The 24,075-nt window shown below is 45.8% G+C and overlaps 1 protein-coding gene across 1 annotated transcript in view; it reads left to right on the top strand.

The window, feature by feature from the left end:
* The first annotated feature begins 11,144 nt into the window (after window positions 1-11,144).
* KSR2 (kinase suppressor of ras 2) overlaps window positions 11,145-24,075 on the top strand; it is a 407,661-nt gene continuing 394,730 nt past the window's right edge. The window contains exon 1 of the mRNA XM_060120912.1: window positions 11,145-11,324. Coding sequence (XP_059976895.1) covers window positions 11,145-11,324 — 180 coding nt within the window. The remainder of the gene's footprint in view (window positions 11,325-24,075) is intronic.

Here is a 24,075-nt window from a genome sequence, read left to right as displayed (position 1 = left end):
CGTGCGGTTAATGTCTCGATTTTATGAGGCGCTTTAGATGTCCTTTTGATAATGAAGCAGTGGACTCCCCTCCAAAACAAAATAGATGATTTGCTCATGTGTTTCCAGCTGAGGAGAGCTTGTGTCTGTAGGGGTAGATATTGAGAACAACAAAAGACCTGTTAGTAACAACTACAGAGATTTTCAACTTGTGTGCAGTTTGCTCTATGACATCTGAGGCCAAAAGGGGGCAATTCTCTAAAAGGCAGCTGTAAAGCGGTAATTCTCAACTTTGGCTGCATGTTAGAATTAGCTGGAGAGCTTTAAAAAATCCCAATGCCCAAGTTGTGCCCCAGACCAAAGAAGTGAGAATCTCTTGGGGGCGGGTAGGACCCAGGCATCAATACTTTAAAAAGTTTCCTGGGTGATTCCCATGTGCAGCAAAGGTTCTGAATCACTGCTTGACCTTTTCAAAAGTCATATAGCATTTTGGGGGAAATGATAGTCCACTGATATCTCATTTACAAGGGGATGAAAATGGAAGTCACCATGTAGCGTGCCTGATTTCCAGACTTTGTCATCTGCCTCTTTTCTAATTGTTTTGTGCAAGTATTGGAAAGCCTGTGCTTAGGGCCTCTGTGGGCCAGGCAGGTACTGCACAGGAGGGAAGGAGCCCAGGTGAAGGCTGGGGGCAAGGGGACTGGAGGGGACTGGAAGGCCTCAGCCTCAGAGTAAAGCGGCCCCTCCGCCCTCCTCCTGACATTGCCAGGGGCAGATGCGGTCTCAGTGGGGCCAGGCTTTCGAATTTTTCCAAATAAATTGCTCCCCTTTTAGATCTGTTTGCCACAAATTCAAATTTTAAAACTCCCTGAAGCCAAATGAAACTCACTGCAGGCCAAATTTGGCCCAGTGGGCTGGCTTTTAGTTCACATAGTTTATATACCTTTTGGGGATTCTTCTTTTTTTAATTGCAGTAAAATATACTTAACATAAAGTTTACTATTTCAGTCATTTTAAAGTGTACAATTCAGTGGCATTAAGTGCGTTCATGGTGTCGTACAACCATCAGCCCTATCTAGTTCTAGAACCTTTTCATTACCCCAAACAGGAACCCCATACTTTTAAACACTCGTTCCCCATTCTCCCCTCCCCCAGCCGCTGGCAACCACTAATCTGCTGTGTGTCTCTCTGGATTTGCCTTTTCTGGGTATTCCGTGTAAGTGGAATCATACAGATGTGACCTTTTGTGGCTGGCTTCCTTCCCTCAACATCGCGTTTTCAAGTTCATCCGTGTTGGAGCCTGCGTCAGTGCCCCACTCCTTTTCATGGATGAATAAGATTCCATTGTATGGATAGACCACGTTTGTTTATCTGCTCTTTAGATGATGGATAGTTAGGTTGTTTCCACCTTTTGGCTCTCGTGAATAGTGCTGCTCTGAACATCTGTGTGCAAGTTGTGTTTCAACACAGGGCTCAGTCTTCCATAGCAACATATGCTCGCATAGCGCTGATCCCAACTCTGAGCACACTGTAGGTGCTCATGAATTGGGAACTTCACTCTAGGGTGACCAGGTTGTCCCAGTTTGCTTTAGACAGTCACGATTTAGGCACTGAAGGCCCCACATCCCAGGAAACCACTCAGTCCCCAGTAAATGAGGGTGGTTGGTTTTCCTATAGAGGCTGCTGAAGCCAAGCAGTAGAGGAGGGACTGATAGGACCTCTCTCACTCACCAGCATGAGCCTTCTCAAGGCCAGGCCACATGGCTTAGTATTTTTATTGTGACTTTAAAAACCATCATGACAGGGCTTCCCTGGTGGCGCAGTGGTTGAGAGTGCGCCTGCTGGTGCAGGGGACACGGGTTCGTGTCCCGGTCTGGGAAGATCCCACATGCCGCGGAGCGGCTGGGCCTGTGAGCCATGGCCGCTGAGCCTGCGCGTCCAGAGCCTGTGCTCCGCAATGGGAGAGGGCACAACAGTGAGAGGCCCGTGTACCGCAAAAAAAAAAAAAAAAAAAAAATTATCATGACAAGTACATGTTTCTTGCAGTTGTCTATAATCACCATTGATTTCAGACCTCTGTGCTTTGGCACAAGCCGGTACCTCTGTGTGCACCTGGAGGATTCCCATTCCTTCATTTATTTATTAAAATTTTTTTTTTGTATTGGAGTATAGTTGATTTACAATGTTGTCTTAGTTTCTGGTGGTCAGCAAAGTGATTCAGTTATACATATATATATATTATATATGTATTGTGTTTCATATTCTTTTCCATTAAGGTTTATTACAAGATACTGAATATGCTATACAGTAAGACCTTGTTTTTTATCCATTGTATATATAAGTTTGCATCTGCTAATCCCCATCTCCCAATCCATCCTTCCCCCGTCCCCTCTCCCCGCTGGCAGCCACAAGTCTGTTCTCTATGTCTGTGTGTCCGTTTCTGTTTCGTAGATAAGTTCATTTGTATCATGGTTTAGATTCTACATATAAGTGATGTCATATGGTATTTGTCTTTCTCATTCTGACTTACTTCTCTTAGTATGATAATCTCTAGGCCCATCCACATAGCTGCAAATGGCCCATTTCTTCTTCTTTTTTTTTTTTTTTAACATCTTTATTGGAGTATAATTGCTTTACAATGGTATGTTAGTTTCAGCTTCACAACAAAATGAATCAGTTATATATATATACATATATTCCCATATCTCTTCCCGCTTGCGTCTCCCTCCCTCCCATCCTCCCTATCCCACCCCTGCAGGTGGTCACAAAGCACCGAGCTGATCTCCCTGTGCTATGCGGCTGCTTCCCACTAGCTATCTACCTTACGTTTGGTAGTGTATATATGTCCACGCCTCTTTATCGCTTTGTCACCGTTTACCCTTCCCCCTCCCCATAGCCTCAAGTCCATTCTCTAGTAAGTCTGTGTCTTTATTCCTGTTTCACCCCTAGGTTTTTCATGACATTTTTTTTTTCTTAAATTCCATATGTATGTGTTAGCATACGGTATTTGTCTCTCTCTTTCTGACTTAATTCACTCTGTATGACAGACTCTAGGTCTATCCACCTCATTACAAATAGCTCAATTTCGTCTCTTTTTATGGCTGAGTAATATTCCATTGTATATATGTGCCACATCTTCTTTATCCATTCATCCGATGATGGACACTTAGGTTGTTTCCATCTCTGGGCTATTGTAAATAGAGCTGCAATGAACATTTTGGTACATGACTCTTTTTGAATTATGGTTTTCTCAGGGTATATGCCCAGTAGTGGCCCATTTCTTCTTTAGTCTCAGCCTCAGAATCTCAACCTCAACAGAGCCTTACCAGAGTCCCTCCCCTTTCCCTCGCAGGGGTCTAAAGGACTCTCCTCCTTTTTTTTCCAGAGCATATTATAATTACAGGATTTGTTTGCACGGGTCTCTGCACTAGTCTGTGACTTTCTCAAGGGGGGTGGAATGTTGCTGATCCTTTTGTCTGGCCAAATATACCCTCTCTTCTTCTGATAATAGCATTCCTCTTTCCCTTGGGGGACTAGCCCTCCCCTCATCTCATACCACGTGGTTTGGGTAGAGTTGATGCCACTTCCTACAACCCAGGCCTGGCCCATCCTCACATTCACCCCCTTGGCCAAGGTGACTGGCTTGGGAGTAGGTGGCCTAAACCAGGTTAGTGCACATTCAGTCCTGCAAATTATGTTGAAACCAGCTGGAACTAAGTTGCAATGAATTAGAACTTCGTTGGAACTAAGGAGAAAGGGACTCTTTTTCTCATGGAGTTGCTAAGCTCTCTGTTACCATCTTTGTCGCATCCTGGGGAAAAGCCACCTAAAAACGAAGCCAACACAGAAGAAAGCAGAGCTGAGCAATGGGGAGAGAAAAGGATGGTGCCAGGCTAGAGCAAGATTCTTCCCCTTCACCTCCTGGTGACCTGAGTCACTTTTTTTGTCTAAACTGGTTTGTGTTGGGTTTTTGTCCCTTGTAACTAAGAGAAAACTGAAGAATGCACCGTCCCTTATTAATCTTTAAATCCTGTGCATGTAGCATTCTCCCAGCACATTGCAGGCACTCAAGAAATGAATGTGTCAATACTTTCCTAAGTACACCATTACGATAGTTTTTTTTTTTCCAATAATGAAATAACATCGATGCAAGGAGAGTCAGGAGGGGAGGATGTAGAAAAGTTGGAGCTAGTGGGAATGTAAAATGATGCAACCGCTATGGAAAGCAGTGACAGTGTCCCCAAAAGTTAAATGTAGAATGACCGTCTATGCTAATTCCGCTCCTGGATAGATAGCCAAAGAATCGAAAACCGGTGTTCAAACAAAAACCTGCACACAAATGTCCACAGCAGCACTATTCACAATAGCCAAAAGGTGGGGGAAAAAAATCCACCAAAAGATAAGTGGATCGATCAAATGCAGTCTATGCACACAGTGGAATATTATGCAACCACAAAGAGGAATGAAGGACTGCCACATGCAACAGCATGAATGAACCTTGAAAACATTATGCAGAGGGAAAGAAGCCAGACACAAAGGGCCACATACTGTATGGTTCCGCTTACATGGAATGCCCAGAATACGTAAATCCATAGGAACAGAAAGCAGATTTGTGGTTGCCCAAGGCGGGGGGGGTGGGGGGGAAATGTGGAGCGACTGCTAAACCTGTACGGGATTTCCTTCTGGGGTGAGGAAAACGTTCTGAAACTAGATGGTGGTGATGGTTGCACAACGTTGTGAAGGGACTACATGTCACTAGCGGTGAATTTCACGTTATGCATATTTTTCAACAGTAAAAACAAAAGAATTGGGAACTTCGTCAGGGCTGCTGCAGATGGATGCCATGCAGGTTGTTTCCTTCATAAGGTGCCCAGATCGGAGTAAGTCTGAAATCCAGACCGTGCTCTGCCCCACGAGCTGTGACCCCTGGTCCCCTTGCAGAGCAGATGCCTTTTTCTGATTCACACAAAGACACCATTTGGGCTAATGCAGAACTTCATAGACAAGATGGCATGAGAAGTAAGCAAGCTCGGTTGATGGCATCACTTTACTGCAATTTTCAGTATTCCTCGGCTGTGTATCTCCCAGTATCCGGAGAGTGCCACAGTCCACATCCTTCTCCATCCTGAGGGTGCTGTGTCTGAAAATCCACAGTGCGTCGTTCAGTGCTTAATTTGTAAAGCCAGCATAAATCACTGGCCTAATCATCCGTCCATTACGATGAGCTCAAATTGTCTCACCATCAAGAGAGTGATCTGGTTGTTTTGCTCACATTGGAAAATGAAGAGACAAAGAGGCAAAAGGCCGAGAGAAGAACTCTAGAACAAGTCAGTTTTCTGATGTTAGGACAAATCCACAAGGTTAAAGATAGGAACTTTCTGCCTGCACTCATCAAAGGTATTTTTTAAAAAGCCATTTATGTTTTGGGGATCAATGAGTTAGAACAGAGCAATAATAATCCTCTTGCAGCTATGAAGATTTGGTTGTGTCCTGGGGGTTAGTGTTCTGAGCTTTTTCCCCTCCTTGAAGAAGTCAGTAGGAAAAAAGGAAAAAAGAAAAGAAAGCAATGCCCTGGGAAAACAGTACATTGAGCCTCTTTAAGGACAAGTCAATGGTAGTTTTTTTCAGTTCCAGGGTCATCGACCACCCCTCTACCTTTGAATCTGCTGTTTCCCATCTTGCGTCCCCATTCATAATGCAACTTAGAAAATATTGGGGGCAGGTCATTCCTAATACAACAGGATGTGGAATGAGACTCTTCCTGTCAACCCAGGACTACAGCTAAGGCTTCGAAGGGAGGGCAGTGGGTAACGATACTCCATCCTTCCATTAAGAGGCAGCCAGACTGGTCCTCTGACCATCAGTAACCATCAGCCTCCAGCCGATGTAAGACAAGTTCAAGATTTTATCCAGAGGAGGTTTTGCTGACAGGTCTTTGTAGGGGGTTTTCTTCTCCCCTGCCAACCCCCAAGCCAAGAGAGGAGAGTTCAAAGAAGAATCACCCATGAGACTCATGAGACTGGGCACACTGAGGGGGAGTGGCTGGCATCTCACTGCCCGCTGAAGGCTGCCTGGGGTGAGGAGAGAGGGCAGCAGGGCAAAGGTGCATCCTGTTTCTCATGAGCTAGAGCATATATTAGACTTGAGTCATCCTGAAAAACTCACCCAGCCTGCCAGGCAAGGGGCCCTCAGAGAATGTAGGGTACTTCCTGGGGTATGAGTGGAAAAGTGGTGTGCGAGAGGTCACAGCGTGTGCTTTGAGTCCCCACGTGGTCCCCACGGAGGCCTCTGAAGATACCCCAGTTCACCCCCATGTGAAAGAGCCAGCATGTGAGGGCTCATCAGGATGTGGCGGGGGCGGGATCTGACACTCAAGCGAGAACTATACCTGTTCTCGCCTGTTCCATCTGAGGCCCCTTGTCCACTCATTCCTTTGCTCCTGTACACCAGCAAGGGGAACTGGAGAGGAGGCAGGAAAGGACACGCCTGCCTAGTCTCCACACTGCAGATTCCTGAGCCATCTGTGGTCAGACCAGAGGGGCGGGGAAGAGGTACCACACTGGATGTGAGAATGAAGTTTTGGTTGGACTAGAATGGCCTTCTAATATTTAAATTTGAGACTGTTCTTATAGTTGAAACTAAAAGCTATGGGATCTAATGAAGTCTTGCCAACTTCAGCTCATTCAGTAGCCCAGTAACGATAATTTATTTCCACTGTTGAGGAAGCTGCTCTGAGACATTCGTCATTCAGAGCTAGAATGCAGTTTCTTTTGATTTATTTATTTATTTATTTACTGTTGGCTGCGTTGGGTCTTTGTTGCTGCATGTGGGCTTTCTCTAGTTGTGGCGAGCAGGGGCTACTCTTTGTTGTGATACACGAGCTTCTCTTGTTGTGGAACACAGGCTCTAGTCTCACGAGCTTCAGTAGTTGTGGCACGCAGGTTCAGTAGTTGTGGCGCATGGGCTTAGTTGCTCCGCGGCATGTGGGATCTTCCCGGACAAGGGCTTGAACCTGTGTCCCCTGCATTGGCAGGCGGATTCTTAACCACTGCACCACCAGGGAAGCCCCAGAATGCAGTTTCTGAGATGAAATACAATTCTCATCAGTTCACTCCCAGGCAGGGAGCTGCTTCTGGGGGACAGAGAAACCACAGAACTCTCGGCAGTCTTCTAGGGCTGGAGAGACAAAACCAGGGACTTGATAGGCTAATATCCCAGAGAGAAGGAGTGGGGGGACAGAAAAGTGAGCTTGATAGATGGCAACATCCCCCTTAAGACAGTCGGCAGATTCTGAAACAGTGCAGGCCAAGAAGCTAAGAAACCAAGCAAAAGGTTCCTGAAAAACAGAGCGGGGGAACTTCCCTGGCTGTCCAGTGGTTAAGACTCCGTGCTTCCAATGCAGGGGGCAGGGATTCGATCCCTGGTTGGGAAAGTTCTGCCTGCTGCACAGTGCAGCCAAACAAACAAACAAACAAAAACAGAGCAGAGTTTCCAGCAGTCTTGCCATTAGAACTCAGGACTGGCGGGAGGGGCCTCGGTGAACACCTAAACTTCTCAGTTGGAAATCCTGAAAGGCAAGGCCTTAGAAGTGAAGGCCAGAGTTAAATGGTGTCTTATCAAAACTGCAACCCAGCCTCCATCCAGCTCAGCCTCTGATTAGATTAAGATGGTCAGTCCTCATGCCATCTGTCTTGCAGAGAAAGGGTGAACCCCCTCCAGAGTTAGATAACATCACCTGGAGACTCTAGATATTTTTTTCATGCACAGACATTGTATGGCATTCCGCAAAAATTACAAGGCCTGCCAAGAGACAGGACCAAATCACTGAAAACAAAGAGAAAAGTAGTCAGTAGAAATAAACCCCACAGGTGACCAAGGCATTGGAATTAGACAGGGGCTTTAAAATAACCATAATTAATATGTTCAAGAAAAACAAAGCAGAAGATGGAGAAAATGGATGAAAAGAGAATTTTACCAGAGAATTGGAATCTATAAACTTCATAGTCCAAAAGATTGAGAGCATAGAGAAGACACTTGGGCTCCTCATCGACAGGGGGATTTTGAAAATGCTGGTTCAGCTCTATACAAGCCATAAAACCCTACAACCCACAGTCTGAGAAAAGTTTGCCACCATGGGTTGTCATTCTCTCTGCTTCTTAAGTGGCTTCCTTTAAGGAATACATATTGTACCCTGAACTCTTGAGTCTACTCTGCCCCATAAGCCCAATCCCTGGAATGGAGCTCTGTTAAAGAGGTGCCTTTTGCTAATTATCCTAAATACATCCTTTGGGCAATGTGTGATGCAAGTACTATTAGTTAAGATGGTCAGGGAGATGAAGCCTATTTGAGTTGACAGTAAGTGACAGGAGCCAAACAGGAGAGGATTAGGGGGAAATTTGACCTGGGCAGAGGGAACATAGAGTACATAGACCTCTGAGGCAAGACTGTGTTTGGCGACTTAACCTGGGGATAACAAACTTTTCTCTAAAGGGCTAGATAGTAAATATTTTAGCTGTTCCAAGTCATACAGTGTCTGCTGCAACTAAATTCTGCTGCTATAATGCAAAGGTACAGACACATAATAAATAAATGGGTGGTAGTGTCCCAATAAAACTTTATTTATGAACACTGAAATTAGAATTCCTTGTTAATTTTCACGTCACAAAATATCCTTTTGATTTTCCCCCCAACCATTTAAAAACGTAAAATCCATTCTTTTCTTTTTTTTAATTTTTATTGGAGTATAGTTGATTTACAATGTTGTGTTAGTTTCTACTGTATGGCAAAGTGAATCAGTTATACATATACATATATGCACTTTTTTAGATTCTTTTCCCATATAGGTCATTTCAGAATATTGAGTAGAGTTCCCCGTGCTATACAGTAGGTCTTTATTAGTTATCTGTTTTACATATAGTAGTGTGTATATGTCAACTAAAATCTTCCAATTTTTCTCTCCCCTCCCTTTCCCCTTTGGTAACCATAAGTTTGTTTTCTACACCTGTGACTCTATTTCTGTTTCGTAAATAAGTTCATTTGTACCATTTTTTTAGATTCCACATGTAAGTGATATCATATGATCTTTGTCTTTGTCTGACTTCCTTCACTCAGTATGACAATCTCTAGGTCCATCCATGTTGCTGCAAATGTCACTATTTCCTTTTTCATGGCTGAGTAATATTCCATTGTATACATGTACCACATCTTCTTTATCCATTCCTCAGGTGATGGGCATTTAGGTTGCTTCCATGTCTGGCTATTGTAAACAGTGCTGCAGTGAACATTGGGGTGCATGTGTCTTTTCGAATTATGGTTTTCTCCGGATATATGCCCAGGAGTGGGATTGCTGGATCATATGGTAGCTCTATTTTTAGATCTTTCCGCAACCTCCATGCTGTTCTCCACAGCGGCTGCACCAGTTTACATGCCCACCAACAGTGCAGGAGGCTCCCTTTCCCCACACATTCTCCAGCAGTTGTTTGTAGCGTAAAATCCATTCTTAACTCTGGGACCGTTAATTTGCTGATATAAGGGGGGTTAGGTAGACGGGGATCAGACCATGCAGGACATGTAGGACATGGTAACAATCAGATTGAAGCAAAGCCCCTTTCACTCTCCAAATGTAAAGCCACCCCTCAGGGCAATTGCAGGCCGGGGTGACAGTTCTGGGAGGCAGCTTCCTACAGCTCATGGGAGATCACCAGGTTTGTTTCATTTTCCCCCAGTATCAAAAGACGACAAGCAAAAAGGCAGAAGCGCGCGCACACGGGCGCGCGCGCGCACACACACACACACACACACACACACACACGCACGCACACACACACACACACACAGATACACACACATACACACACAGAGCTAGAAAGCCAGAGAGGACGTGCCCAGGTTCACGCTGACGTTTCTCCAGCATGCACTACGGGGTTTAAAGTTGGACGCACACCTGCTCCCTGCGGGAGTGCACCTGCTGAGCCGCGCTCCGTCCTCGTCTCGCGAGAGCGGTGCCGTAGTAGTGGCCCCCACCCCCACCCGGCCACCAAATCCCTCTCCCCGCCCCCTCGGCCCAGCCTCCGCGCTGTAGCACAGTCCCTGCCATCTCCACCGCCCCCGGGAGCAGCCTCGGCCCGCCGTGCGCGCTTCCCTCGCGCCCCCGCCCGCCGACTGCTCGCTCGCACGCCCGCCCGGTAGTAATTTCACTTTGCCACGCGAGCTCCGCATCGCCTAGAAATCCCGCCCCCCGCTCCCCCTGCAGCCGCCGGGAGTCGTCCCTTTTCCCGGCCAGGTGCGCGAGCCTGCGCGCTCCTCCTCCGCCTCCTTCGGCCGGTCCCTGGCGAGCCGGAGCCGGGGCCGGGGCCCGGCGGGGGCGGATGCGCGCACCGCGCCTCTCCACCAACCCGCTCCGCTGCAGGTCCCTTGCTCTCCATCCCTCGCCGGCGCTCCCTTGCCCCCCCACCCCCCTTGATTGACAGGCAAGATGTCGGAGTGGAGCGAGGCAGGAGCGAATGCAGCAGCCGTCACCCCCGGAGCCCGGCGGCGGCAGCAGCAGCAGCGCGACGACGAGCCAGCAACCAGCCGCAGTCGCCGCCGCAGCCGCGGGAGCAATGCAGACAGCATCTTGAGAACGCGCTAAAGCACCACAAACGGTGGACAATGCCGTGTCACTGCAACTGGGAGGGGGGCAAACCAGATTTTTTTTGACATAAAAGCCAGCCAGCCAAAAATATATAATTTTGTCCTTCACGGAGCCGGTGTGTAAAGAGTGAGCGCTGTTTTCCTTCTCTCCCTCCTCCTCTCCCTCCCCCTCCTCCTCTTTTTCCTCCTCCTCCTCCCTAAGTGTACAGACAGCATCACATCACCTGGTTTGCTTCTGAGAAACAGCATCTCTCCTTTTCAGGGACCAGAGACTCAGAGAGAGGAGACGTTCTAATGAAGTCTGCTTGATACCCCAAAATAAAATAATAAATTGTGGCTCTTGTCCCCTCCTCCCACCCCCACCCCCACCCCCTCAACCCTGTGTGAGATGTTGGGTTTCTTCTTCATGAGACATTGTTGAGAAGTCGCAGTGGTTGGAGAGGCGTAGGGGGCAGACTACCTCTGCTCCCCCCACACCCCCCTTTTTTCTCTCCGGGAGGAGGAGGAGGGGAAGGGGGCTTGCAGAGCAAGCGATGGATGAGGAAAACATGACGAAAAGCGAGGAGCAGCAGCCTCTGAGTTTGCAAAAAGCCTTACAGCAGTGCGAGTTGGTCCAAAACATGATAGACCTGAGCATCTCCAACCTGGAAGGGCTTAGGACCAAATGTGCTACTTCCAACGACCTCACACAAAAAGAAATCCGGACCCTGGAGGTAGGTGTTGCCTATGGAAAGAAAGCCATCCTTCCTTCCCTCCCCCTTCTCCCCCACCATCCCCTTTCCCTTGATTCTGTTTGTTGGGGGTGGGGTGGGCGGGTGGGAGGGTAGCAAGGTGGGCACGATTTGGTCTCCTGTGATTTATCTTGCAAAGCCTGCACTGGGTGTCCCTTTACTGTACTGCTGTCGTCGGCGCTTGGCTGGGTGGTGGGAGGAGTAGTAGTAACTGTTATTCTTTATTATTATTCTTGCGGCTGTGGTTATCATTCGCTTCCTCTTTGAGGAGTGAGTTCTCCCTTTTTTCCGCTTGTGAATTTGTTTATATGCCACGGAGGCTTGCTTGTGTGCTGGGTAAGACATTAAGGCGCTGCAGAGAACCCACGTGACCTTGCGCATTCTGCAGGTGGTCAAAAGGTGCTTTTTGCTCGCAGAATGGGGCTGCCTGTAAAGATAGACCTCTTCTTTTTCGGCCTCCTTCCCAGCCCCCCTTTTGCTCCTTGGATTTGGTTTGTTTGTTTGCTTGTTTGTTTTCAGTAATGTACATGTCAGGAGGCAAGATGCATGAAAAAGAATTCCCCATTGAGCTACCCATTTCCAGTCAAATCATTTTGATGCAGGGAGCTGTTGCAGGCCTGTAACGTGTTAAAACACAAACAAACAAAAAACAAAAACAACCCTGGATCAGCACACACAGGTGGTGTGGGAAAATACTCTGAATCTCGGTAGGACCATGCAAAAAGGGGTCAGCAGTTTTATCTTTGGCGTGTTGTAACATTCTCTCCAACAGAACTTGAGGGGGAGTTTGAAGCAATTTCGTGGGGGGGATGGGGGGTGGATGCAAAGTTACTCAGAAAGAAGATGGCAGAAATTATTTCTTCCGAAGGCCATCTGGTCAAAGGAAGAAGGTTTCAAGAGCTTTAGAAAATGCCTGGCGTCCACGTAATCATTGAGCATCCACGTTGTTCGAAACATCTCTAGGGTTCGACTCACATCCCTCCCTCCAACCGGCCCCGTGCTACGCACGGCTTGATTAAATTTGGGAACTCCCATTAGCTGGCACCTGCTGAGGGTGGTGGCCATGGGGCTGGGAGGAAAGGAAGGTGGTTCTCCCTGTGGTGGCGCGGGCGTGTGCAGCGCTGGGATGGCCACTAGTTTCCAGCCCGTGTGTTTCCAAGGCCTGAACTCTTTAATCCCGACTGAATCTTTTAGCCCTTGTGCCCCCATTCTAGCCTGGATGAGCATCTATCTCTGGTTCACTTTCAAGTCTTCCTTTTTCCTCCGTGGTTTTAAATTTGGCTGCATGTCAGCAGGCAGGAAGGTCACCAGTTTGAAAGTAGAGTTAGTGTGTGTGTGTGTGTGTGTGTGTGTGTGTGTGTGTGTGTGTGTTGAGTATGCTATTTGCTCCCCTAGAATGCATCTCTGTGTGCACCTGTCATCTGGGAAAATGATCGTCAGAAATGAAATAACGTAAGTATCAAGGGGTAGCAGAGGCGTGGGAATTCTGTGGGGAGGCACACAGGTATTTTCTTTCTCGGAGCTTTGGAGAACCGTGTAGGCTAGGACTCCGCTGATGGAAGAAAAAGTGTGGGATGCCCTGGCCCAGCCTTCTGTCTCTGTCTGAGCAGTGCCCAAGAGAAGATTCTGTTCAGAATTGCATGTTGTAAATAAATAACCCAAAAGGGCCACCGGAGGTCTCTTCTGTTCCTCTGAGTCAGGAGTCCCAAATGCTAGTTTGTGTATTACTCTGTAAGTTTCTCCAGTTTTCTTTTCCTCTTTCCAGCATGCTCCATCCTCTGAGAGCTCCCTGGATCATGGTGATTGTTGTAGTGGGCCACGGATTCCATTGCTTCTTTTCTGCATAGTGGTTTTCTTTTTAAACTGGGGGATGTGGGCATTGGTATGGTGGGAAGTGACAGTTACTGGGAATGCATCTGTTGTTAGTTTCCTAATCCCAGTATGCCACAGAGTGTGCCCACGACTTTGTCCATATTGCCCAAGAAAGAATCTTGAGCAGTTATGCCAGTTGAGGCTTCCTAGGCCTCTAGGGCTAGGGTGGGGCCTCTGGGGAGGGGCTCATGCCTTAGGGTCCAGACGAGTGCTGCCAAAGCTCTCATAGGTTTTGGATCCACAGTTGTTGTTGTTTTTAAACCCCAGCAGTTGTCAAACTTCATATATCAGAACCACCTGAGGGAGCTTATTAAAAATGCAGATTCTCAGCCTCTAATCCCAGAGATTCTAATTCCGTTGGGATTGGAGGGGGCCTAGGGATCTGCATTTAGCAAACAGTCCAGGTGTTTCTGATGCATGTTTTCATATTGACACTTTGAGAAAGACTAATCTAATAGGAGATAGAGGCCATATTTCAGCTATTTGATGATGACATCTCCCTGCTCACAAACCCTAAAGAAAGTAGTAAATTGAACAGACCATCCCTGGAAACCTTGCCTATAACCCCTGTGGAAACAAAAAACATCTGACATGGACTTAGTCTCCAAGAAGCGTACTTTCATGGTGAGGGAGACAAGGCTAATAATGTGTATGTGAGATAATGATAAAGTCCAAACAGTAATATGGGAGACAGCATGTGGGTCCGTTAGGAATGTGTTCAGCTGCGTGAAATGGAAAATCCACCCAGCGTGGTTAAGCAATTAATGGTTTATTTTTCTCATGTAGCAAGAAGTCTGGAGGTATGTAGCTGCTTGAGTTGGCTCAGTGAGTTAATAACATTGGGGCTGATGTCTTTGCGAATTCTCATGGCCTCTTCCTTATGGCCACAAGATGGCCCCTGAAGCTTTAACCATCACACCCAGGTTCAAGGTATGGAAGAGGGGGACCAGGTGAATAGGGAGGAATAAAGCCTTCATATCTCTGTTTGGTTTCCGCAGGACACCTCTGCCTTCCTACCCCTAAGGTGATGTTTCATTATGTCTTCTTTGCCAGAACTGGGTCAGATCACTTGTCCGAGCTGCAAGGCAGTGGGGATACCACCGTGACTGGTTTAGATAGTTGCAGTCCGTTTCCTGGTTTGACCTGTTGCTACTCCTTACAAAATCAGGGTTGTGCTAGCATGGAAGAAGGCATGAAGGGACATTGGGTGCACAGCCAGCAACGCTGGCCACAGTATGTTACCAGGAGGTACTTTGGCAGAGAAGAAAGGTCATGAGTTTTGGAGTTAGACCGATGTAGTTTGGCATTCTAGCTTTCCTACTTACTTTATCTTGGCCTAGTGATTTAAATTTTCTGACCCGTGGTTTCATTTTTGGCAAAATGGCAATGAAGGAATAACATTACTTACCTCAGAGGTGGTGGTAAGGATGAAAAGAGGTGAGATTTTCAAGGGTCTAATGCTATCTGTAGCCCAGTGCCTGCAGGTGCTAAATAAATGATAGCTTCTTTGATGGTGATGATTAGCATTACATGGTGTAGAGTAGATGACACGGAAGGGAACAGCTCAGACTGGAGGGAGAGAAGAAGGAGCTTAAGCAGCATTTCCAAAGTATGTTCTGTGGAACCCTAGCATTATCACTCTTTCAACAAATACTGAAATCCTGGCACTGTACTAGATGCTGGTGGTCAGCAAGTATTCTGAAGGCAAAATAAATCCCATGGTTAACACATTTGGGAAAGGTTGAGGTAAGCAAAAGAGATAGGTATCTTGACTGCAGGACTTCTCAGAGCCTTTAATGTGCTGTATTTGTACATTGTGACTCCAAAAGAGGGTAGCGTCTGCGGTGTTTCCTTTTTCCAGAGATGTCTCTGGGACTTGATGTTCCATAGAATGCACCCAGGGAAACATGTGATGAAGTGGTTAGGGAAGCATCCTTGACTGGGGAGCTGGGGACCCTGAGTGGAGTGAGGTATGGGGAGGGTTTAAATTGCAGCGTGTTGGGGGAGCTCTCTGGGCCAGAGCAACAAACCGGATGGAGGCATTCTCCTGCCTTCAAGGGGCAGCTTACAGACCGGCTGGCCCAGAATGGAGAGTACCTGGTAGAGTGTCATAGGAAACGAATTCAGGTTACAAACTCCTGGGGTGTAACTTAGGATCAGGAAGTCAGACAAACAAAGTTTCATCCCTTTGAGAGGGGAGATAGAAATCTTCAAAGGTTTTGGAGTGAGTACAATTAAAAAGTTGTTTCAAGGTTAGTCTGATGGCAGCCTGCAGCAGGGACCAGCAAACCTTTTCTGTAACGGGGCAGATAGTAAATCGTTGAGGCTTTGTAGGCCGTGTGGTTTCCATCACAACCACTCAGCTCTGCTGTTGTAGCCTGAAGCAGCCACGGACAACCCAGAAATAAATGTTTTCTAATAAAACTTCATTTAGGGTCCCTGAAATCTGAATTTGATATAATTTTCACATGTCACGAAATAGTATTTTCCTTCTAATTTGTTTTTTACATTTAAAAATGTAAAAACTATTCTTTGGTTTCGGGCCTTAAAAAAACAGGTGGTGGGTCAGACTTGGCCCGTGGGCTGTAGTTTGCTGATCCCTGATTTATAGGGTGAGAAATGAACCTGGAGGCACAGAGGCCATCTGAAAGGTGAGTGAGTGGCACTAGGGCTGGTGGGCACTGGCCACGTGCAGCTGGTACTGAGTTGGGTTCTATTTCGGTTAAGTTACAAGTGGAGGTAAATATCAGGGATTGGGTTGGGGGATGGCTAAGTAACAGAATCTCCTATACAGCGAGGGTGTTCTAGCCGTCACATATCTATTATTTGTTCTTTATCTGTTCCATCGCAATGACTGATTATGGTTTGAGAGACCATACCTAGACTTAATTTAAGTTTGGGAAACTGGACCTCAGACAATAACGCATTATTTTCAGTGATGCTGTGGGTTGGGATTGGCTGGGCAGTTCTTTGGCTCGTCTTGCAGACCAGTAGTTCTGGTCATCCGGCAGCCCCGCTGAGGCTGAATGGTCCAAGATGGCCCTATTCATGTGGCTGGTGGTCGGCTAGTGATTGGTTCAGGCACCTCAGTTCTCTTCCACATAGCCTCTCCAGCAGGACAGCCCAGATTTCTTTCTTTCTTTCTTCCTTCCTTCCTTCCTCTCTTTCTCCCTCCCTCCCTCCCTTCCTTCCTTCCTTTCTCTCTCTCTCTTTCTTCCTCCCTCCCTCCCTCCCCTCTTTTCTTTCTTTTTTCTTTCTTTCTCTTTCTTTCTTTTTCTTTCTTTTCTTTTCTCCCTTCCTTCCTTCCTCTCTCCCTCCCTCCCTCCTTCCCTCCCTCCTTCCTTCCTCTCTTTCTCCCTCCCTCCCTCCCTCCCTTCCTTCCTTTCTCTCTCTCTCTTTCTTCCTCCCTCCCTCCCTCCCCTCTTTTCTTTCTTTCTTTTTCTTTCTTTCTTTTCTTTCTTTCTTTCTTTCTTTCTTTCTTTTCTTTTCTTTTCTCCCTTCCTTCCTTCCTCTCTCCCTCCCTCCTTCCCTCCCTCCCTTCCTTCCTTCCTTTCTCTCTCTTTCTTCCTCCCTCCCTCCCATCCTTTCTTTCTCTTTCTCTCTTTCTCTCTCTTTCTTTCTTTCTTTCTTTCTTTCTTTCTTTCTTTCTTTCTTTCTTTCTTTCTTTCTTTCTTTCACTCTCTCTCTCCCTCTTTCTTTCTCTCTCTCTCTCTCTCCTGTCTCTTTCTTTCTTTCACTGAACTACAGTTTATTTACAGTGTCCAGATTTCTTACATGGTGGCAGCAGCAGTGTTCCAAGAAGGCAAGCTCCAATTCATAGCCTGTCTTAAGCCTCTGCTTCTGTAACTTTTGCTAATGTCCCACTGGCCAAAGCAAATTATGTGGTTGAGCCCATCGTCAATGTGGGACTTAGTATCCAAGGGTATGGATTCCAGCAGGTGTGGTTCATTGGGGGCCAGTGAACAATCTAATATAACTGAATCACAGCTATGGAAAAAATCCAGAATAACGCCAAAAGAGCATGGGAAAGAGAGGAAGGGGCGTGGGATGATCAGCAAAGGCCCCCTTGGGGAGGTTTTACTGACCTGAGGAAGCAAGCCATGAACTATCTGGGGAATGCGCAAGTCAGAGGGAACAGCAGGTGCAAAGTGCTTGGGTGGGACTGCGTTCTACATGTTTTGAGAACAGCAAGGAGACCACTGTGTTTGGCGCAGGGTGAGCGGGGAAGGGGTGAGGGGCGCAAGTGGGAGGCAGATGCAGGGCCCCAGTCATAGACGGCTTGGCTGAGATAGTCGCACTTTGTTCTAACTATGCAAAGGGTGGGGGACTGACTTATTTAAAAGCTCCTTTTGATTGCTGCAGGGAAAGTAAACTATAGGGGAGAAGAATGGGAGCACGAAGACAAATTGGGAGGTTAGTATGGGAGTCAAAGCCGGGAATGACTGCTTTTTTTTTTTTTTTTTGCGATACGCGGGCCTCTCACTGCTGCGGCCTCTCCCGTTGCGGAGCACAGGCTCCAGACGCGCAGGCTCAGCGGCCATGGCTCATGGGCCCAGCCACTCTGCGGCATGTGGGATCTTCCCGGACCAGGGCATGAACCCGTGTCCCCTGCATTGGCAGGCGGACTCTCAACCACTGCGCCACCAGGGAAGCCCGGAATGACTGCTTTTGACGCGAGTGATGGTGGGGAGATGGAGCAAGTGGCCGGTCACAGACGGTCACGTGCATGGGAGGTGCGTGTGAATCGGATGTCGGGGGTGAAGGAAAATAAAGAACCGAGGATTATTCCTACGTGTTTGGCAGAAGAACTAAGTGAATGGCGGTGTCATTATCTGAAGTGTGAAGACCGGGGGTGGATTAGGTTGGGCTTGACAATGAAGTCCTGTTCAGACATTTACGTTTGTGAAGTAGACAGTTGGGTATGTGAGCCTGGAGATTTGAGGAAGGCTAGAGATATGAGGTTCACTTAACATGTCAGGAACATCTTTTCATCTTATTAAATAGTATTTTTAATGGCTGCATAGTGTTACATGGCTGTTGCGTAATTTATCTAACTTATTTAATTCTGTCAGATGTGTATGTTTATCATGTTCCATTATTATAAATAATACTGTAGTAGACATCCTTGTGGCTTGTAGTCATCCTTGCCTTCGATTCCTAGAAGTGAAATATTGCTGGATCCAAGGATATGCAAAGTTTCCAGACTTTTGATAGGTTTTGCCAAATTACCTTTCACCCACAGTGTGGGAAAGGGCCCGTTTTTCCCTATCCTCAGTCTGGATTTATGTTTTGTTTTATTTTTTGGTTGCCTGTGCTTTGATGACCAAGAGCTCTGGGTTAAGGAGGCAGTTGTCTTAGGCCCAAATCTCGTCTTTCCTGTTTGCACTGGGGAAGGACCTGGGAACCTGCGTTGGTGAGAGCAGCACATGGTTTTCCATGCACAGCACCCAGCCTGCAGCGACCCAGCCTCTGCCTTGTTCTCATAGAGACATGGGTGGGACGTGGTCTCAAACTTCTGAGTCAGTGGCAAGAGTTACTTCTGAAGGGTTCTCTACCCCCTCTGGGGTTTTAGGGTGGGTTCTACTAGGGAGCTCTTATCCTTCTTCCAATGGGCAGGAAACTGAGGACTCTTCCTTGTCTCCCTGAGGACGGGTCATTTTCTGGGCTCCCCTCTCCACCCCCCTCACCAGACTCTACCTTTTGGGACCTCCCTTCCCCCTTGCTGCTCTGGAGCTGGGGAATGGAAGGTGTTCCGAAGCTGAGGAAGCCGAGGGGGACACGGCAACTGAGAGGGAGGATGGAGAAGCTGAAGGGTGGGGAGGGAAAAGGGACAACAGTGGGAGAAAAGCCAGAGCGTAGCGTGATTTTCTTGGGCAGGGTTTCTATGACCCTTGGAATGTCTCTCCAGTGGGGAGTGACCGTAACTGTAGTTGTTCCTGTTTTACAAGCCAGTGGACTGAGGTTTAGAGTCACTGATCTGACCCAAACTGCAAATTCAGGCAGCCACGTTTCCAGGAAGAGGTTGACTGCTCCTCCCTGGAGTCCCCAGAGGTGGCCTGGCCTGGAAGAAAAGAAAGCAAAGATGAGAGCAAATAGAGGCGAAGGAGGAAGCATAGGTGATAAGGGCAGTGTGGTCAGAGGTGAGAGCTGTGGGATTAATGAGAATCCTAATGATGGAATACTCTGTCACTCATGTGCTCTCATTGGTGACCATGCCAGATGATGACTGAAGAGAAATGCAGAACTGATGGAGACACAGTAGGGCATCTACAGAGACAAGGAAAGATGAGAAAAAGAGAGGGAGACATTTTATTTTTTTTATTATTATTTTTTAAAAAGTCTTATTTATTTAATTTTGGCTGTGCTGGGTCTTAGTTGCAGCATGCACGTGGGATCTAGTTCCCCGACCAGGGATCAAACACCGGGCCCCTTGCATTGGGAGCGCGGAGTCTTATCCACTGGACCACCAGCCAGGGAAGTCCCCAGAGGGAGGGATTTTAGACCTGAGAGGTCCAGTATGCCAGCCACTTGCCACATTGACTATTAATCAGTTGAACTGTGGCAAGCTCTAATTGAACTGTGCTATTATTATAAGATACCCGCCAGATCCCAAGCTCTTAGAAAGAATAGAATGCGAAATATCTCATTGGTATTCTTTTACATTGACAACTTGTTGAAATGATGCTATTTTAGATATATTGGGTTAAATAAACTAGGTTAAAATTGATTTCACCTGTATCTTATTTTGTCCCCGAGGTTATTAGAACATTTTAAATGACACAGGCAGCTCACTGTATATTTCACTTGGTCAGCGCTGCTCTTGAGCATCGAGGTGATTTCTGTGTTTTGCCATAATGGAAATCTTGTTCTTGATAAAGACTGAGAGCACGGGCCCCCTGGAGTTTCTAGGCAGCCATCGATTAAAGCTGTGGATGCGTTCCAAAGATGGATGTCTTCGATTTCCCTGGACCAGGAAAAAAATGAGATGAAGACTCAGAAATAATAACATAATTGAGTCCCTGGAAATTTGGGTGGGCGCTCGAAGCAGTAGAGCCAAGTAGTTGGGAGGGTGTGGACTACACAGTAAGACTGCTTGGATCCCAGTCTGAATTCAGGATCTACTAGCTATGTAACCCTGGGCAAATGAGCTCTCCTTCCTGAGCCTCAGTTTCCTTGCTTATAAAATTGGGACGGTGTTTTACATGGGGTTGTTACGGTGATTCAATGGAATCATGCATTAAAAAGCTGAGCAAAGTCCCTGGCACATAGCAAATGCTTAATAATTGTTAGCTTTGGCGGTTTTGATGATCATACTCTCTGTAGCTTGTCATAGGGAGGTTAGGGTGCTTCAGCCCTGAGGTGGTGGGTGGGGTGTTTCAGCCATCCAGGGAGGTACCAGTTCATTTATTCGTTCATTGTTAACTGAGCCCCCAGCGTGTGAGAAGCAGGGAGAAGACAGCAAGACGTGAGAAGGCGAAGCCCATGGAGGCCTTCTATGGGATAATGGCACACCTGCTGGGCCGCAGGTGACATAAGCGAACAAGATTCTCATACCAGGTGTGCATCTTCGAACTGCTCACAAGATGACTCACTTCCCATCAGTGCCTGGCAGGCTTTAGTCTTTAAACCATTTGCTCGTCATAAACTCCAAGTTGGATAACAAAATGCCAGTTATGGGGTTGGGCCTTACAACTCCTGAACTTGTCTCAAGCTTGTGCGGTAAGGAGAAGAGTCAGAAGCTGTGATATCCAAGTGCTTCAGAGGACCCTGAGAGGTTGCGTAGGCCCCCTCCTGCCCTGGGTCCAGAGTCGGCTTTGCGATTTGGGGTGAGCGCTACTTCACAAAGCAGCCTTTTAAGAACTGCATTTTTTTTTTATTGTGGTAAAATATATATAACATGAAATTTACCATTTTAACTATTTTTAAATGAGCAATTCAGTGGCGTTAAGGACTTTCACGGTGTTGTGCAACCATCATCACTATCCAACTGCAGAACTTTTTCATCACCCCAAATAGAAATCCTGTACCCATTAAACAGTATCTCCCCCTGCCCCCAGCCACATGGTGACCTCTATTCTGTGTTCTGTCTCTGTGAATCTGACTCTTCTAGGCACTGCCTCACGTAAGCTGAATCGTACACTATGTGTCTTTGGTGTCTGCCTCCTTTCACGTAGCACAGTGTTTCTGAGGTTCATCCATGTTGTAGCAGGTATCAGTGTTTCATTCCTTTTTATGGCTGAATAATATTCCATTGTATTGACAGACCATGTTTTGTTTATCCATCCTGTGTTGATAGACACTTGAGTTGCTTTCATCTTTTGACTACTGCGAATAATGCTGCTATGAACATTATTGTACAAGTACCTGTTTGATTCCCTGCTTTGAATTCTTTGGGGTTATGTATCTAGGAGTGGAATTGCTGGGTCATATGGTAATTCTATACTTAATTTTTTGAGAAACCTTCATACTGTTTTCCACAGTGGCTACACCATTTTATATTTCCACCAGCAATGCACAAGTTTTCCAATTTCTCTACATCCTTGGCAATACCTACTCTTTTCTGGTTTTTTGACTATAGCCATCCTAGTGGGTATGAAGTGGTATCTCATTGTGGTTTTGATTCACATTTCCCTAATGACTAATGATGGTAGGCATCTTTTCATGTGCTGATTGGCCATTTGTATATCCCCTTTAGAGAAATGTCTATTCAAGTCCTTTCATAAGTCAGCCTTTTGATGTGGGTGAGTTATAAAGGTGAGAATTATCCTCTTTCTGTTGGCTTGGATCTGCTCTCTGATGTCTTTTATCCTTTGGTTCTACTCTTTGGAGGAGAGCGAATAAGGCCAGTCCTTCCTTTGGCTGACAAAAGTCTCAAGTAGAGTTTGCATTTAGATCTGGAACCTACCAAGTAGAGACGAGAGATAGCCATGTCCACAGATTCCTGACAAGTCTCCAACCCCAATTTTGCAGCCGCTGTCTCCCTGCTTTGTCCTGTCTGAGTTCCATTCTTATAGAATTTTGGATTCTGGGGTCTCTGGCGATGATAAATTTCCCTTTGTCTGTGCACCAATCCTACCCAGAGTATCATGCCCATCAGAAATAGTCATGAATGTGTCTCTTTGTGCCCATCCACAAAGGCCCTGTGATGGTGCCTTGGGTAGGGTTGGGTGGCATGCACTTGAGCAATGAGGCGAATAGACAGGTATAAAAAAGAACCCATCAAGTGGGGCATCCAGGGGCTTCATTTTTATTAGGTAGGAGGTAGAGCAAGGTTAGATGCCACTTTTTGTAGTTTTATGCTTATCTGACTTGGAGAAACAGTGCTTTGTGATAAACCCAAAAAACAATATTATCCTTTTAATATGTTGCTATACTATTATTTTAATATGTTGCTGGATTTGATTTGTTAGAATTTTGTTGAGGATTTTTGTATCTGTTCATGAGGGATATTGTCTGTGGTTTCCTTTTTCATGCCATCTTTGTTTAGTTTAAGTATCAGGGTAATACTGGCCTTATAAAACGAGTTTGGAATTGTTTCCTCTACTTCTGCTTTCTGGAAGAGACTGTGTAGAATTGGTGTTACTTCATCTTTAAATGCTGATAGAATTCCCCAGTGAAACTATCTGGACTAGAGATTTATTTTAATTTAATTTAATTTTTTTGCAGAAGGTTTTAAACTACAACTTCAATTTCTTTAATTTATTCTTGGGTGAATTTTAGGACTTTGTGGCTTTCAAGGAATTGGTACATTTTATCTAAATTGTTCAATTTACATACGGAGAGTTGCTCATAGTATCGCCTTATTATCCTTTTGTGTCTGTGGGGTGTGTAGTAGTGTCACCTCTTTCATTCCTGATGCTGGTAATGTACATTCTTTCTCCTTTATTCTGTGTTAGTCTGGCTAGAGGTTTATCAATTTTAGCCATATTTTCAGAGAACTAATTTTTAGCTTCATTTATTTTCTCTATTTTTCTGTTTTAACTTTTACTAATTTTTGTTCTTCTTATTATTTCTTTTCTCCTGCTGGCTCTGGGTTGATTTTGCTCTTCTTTTTTCTATTTTCTTGAGGTGGATGCTTAGACTGTTGATTTGAGACCTTTCTCCTTTTCTAATACAAATATTTGTTGCTGTAAATTTCCCTTGAAGGATTACTTTAACTGCATCCCACAAATTTTGTTATATTATATTTTTATTTCCCTTGCATATATTCATCAAATTAAATGATATTTGATGTCATTTAGTTTCCAAGTATTGGGGATATTTCCTGTTATCTTTGACTAACAATTTAATTCAATAATGTCAGTGAACATATTTTATATTATTTTACTTCTTTTAAAATGTTTAAGGTTTACTTTATCACTTAGACCATATTCTCTCTTGGTGAATGTAGCAGGTATACTTGAAAAGAATGTGAATTCTGCACTTGATGGGTGCAGTGTTGTATAAATGTCAATTAGATCCAGTTGATCGATAGTGTTAAGTCCTCTATATCCTTGCTGATTTGCTCTCAAGTTTTATTGATTACACAGAGGGGAGCGTTGTCCATTTCTCCTTGTAGTTCCATCACTTTTTGCTTTCATGTATCTTGAGCTGTTTTGTTAAGTGTATATGCATTTGGGATGGTTGTTTTCTTGGCGACTTCACCCTTCATCATTATGTAAAGTTACTATTTATCCCTGGTAATTTTCCTTGCTCTGAAAACTATTTTCTTTGATATTAATATAGCCACCCCAGCGTTTCTTTTTTTAGGTTTTTAAAAGTTGAGGTAAAATTCACATAACATAAAATTCACCATTTAAACTCTTTTGAAGTATACAACTGAATGCTTTTTAATATATGTGCAATGTTGTGCAACCATTTC

The sequence above is a fragment of the Lagenorhynchus albirostris genome, chromosome 14 (genome assembly GCF_949774975.1).
Source record: "Lagenorhynchus albirostris chromosome 14, mLagAlb1.1, whole genome shotgun sequence".
Taxonomy (NCBI): Eukaryota; Metazoa; Chordata; class Mammalia; order Artiodactyla; family Delphinidae; genus Lagenorhynchus; species Lagenorhynchus albirostris.
This window is presented reverse-complemented; position numbering and strand designations above follow the sequence as displayed.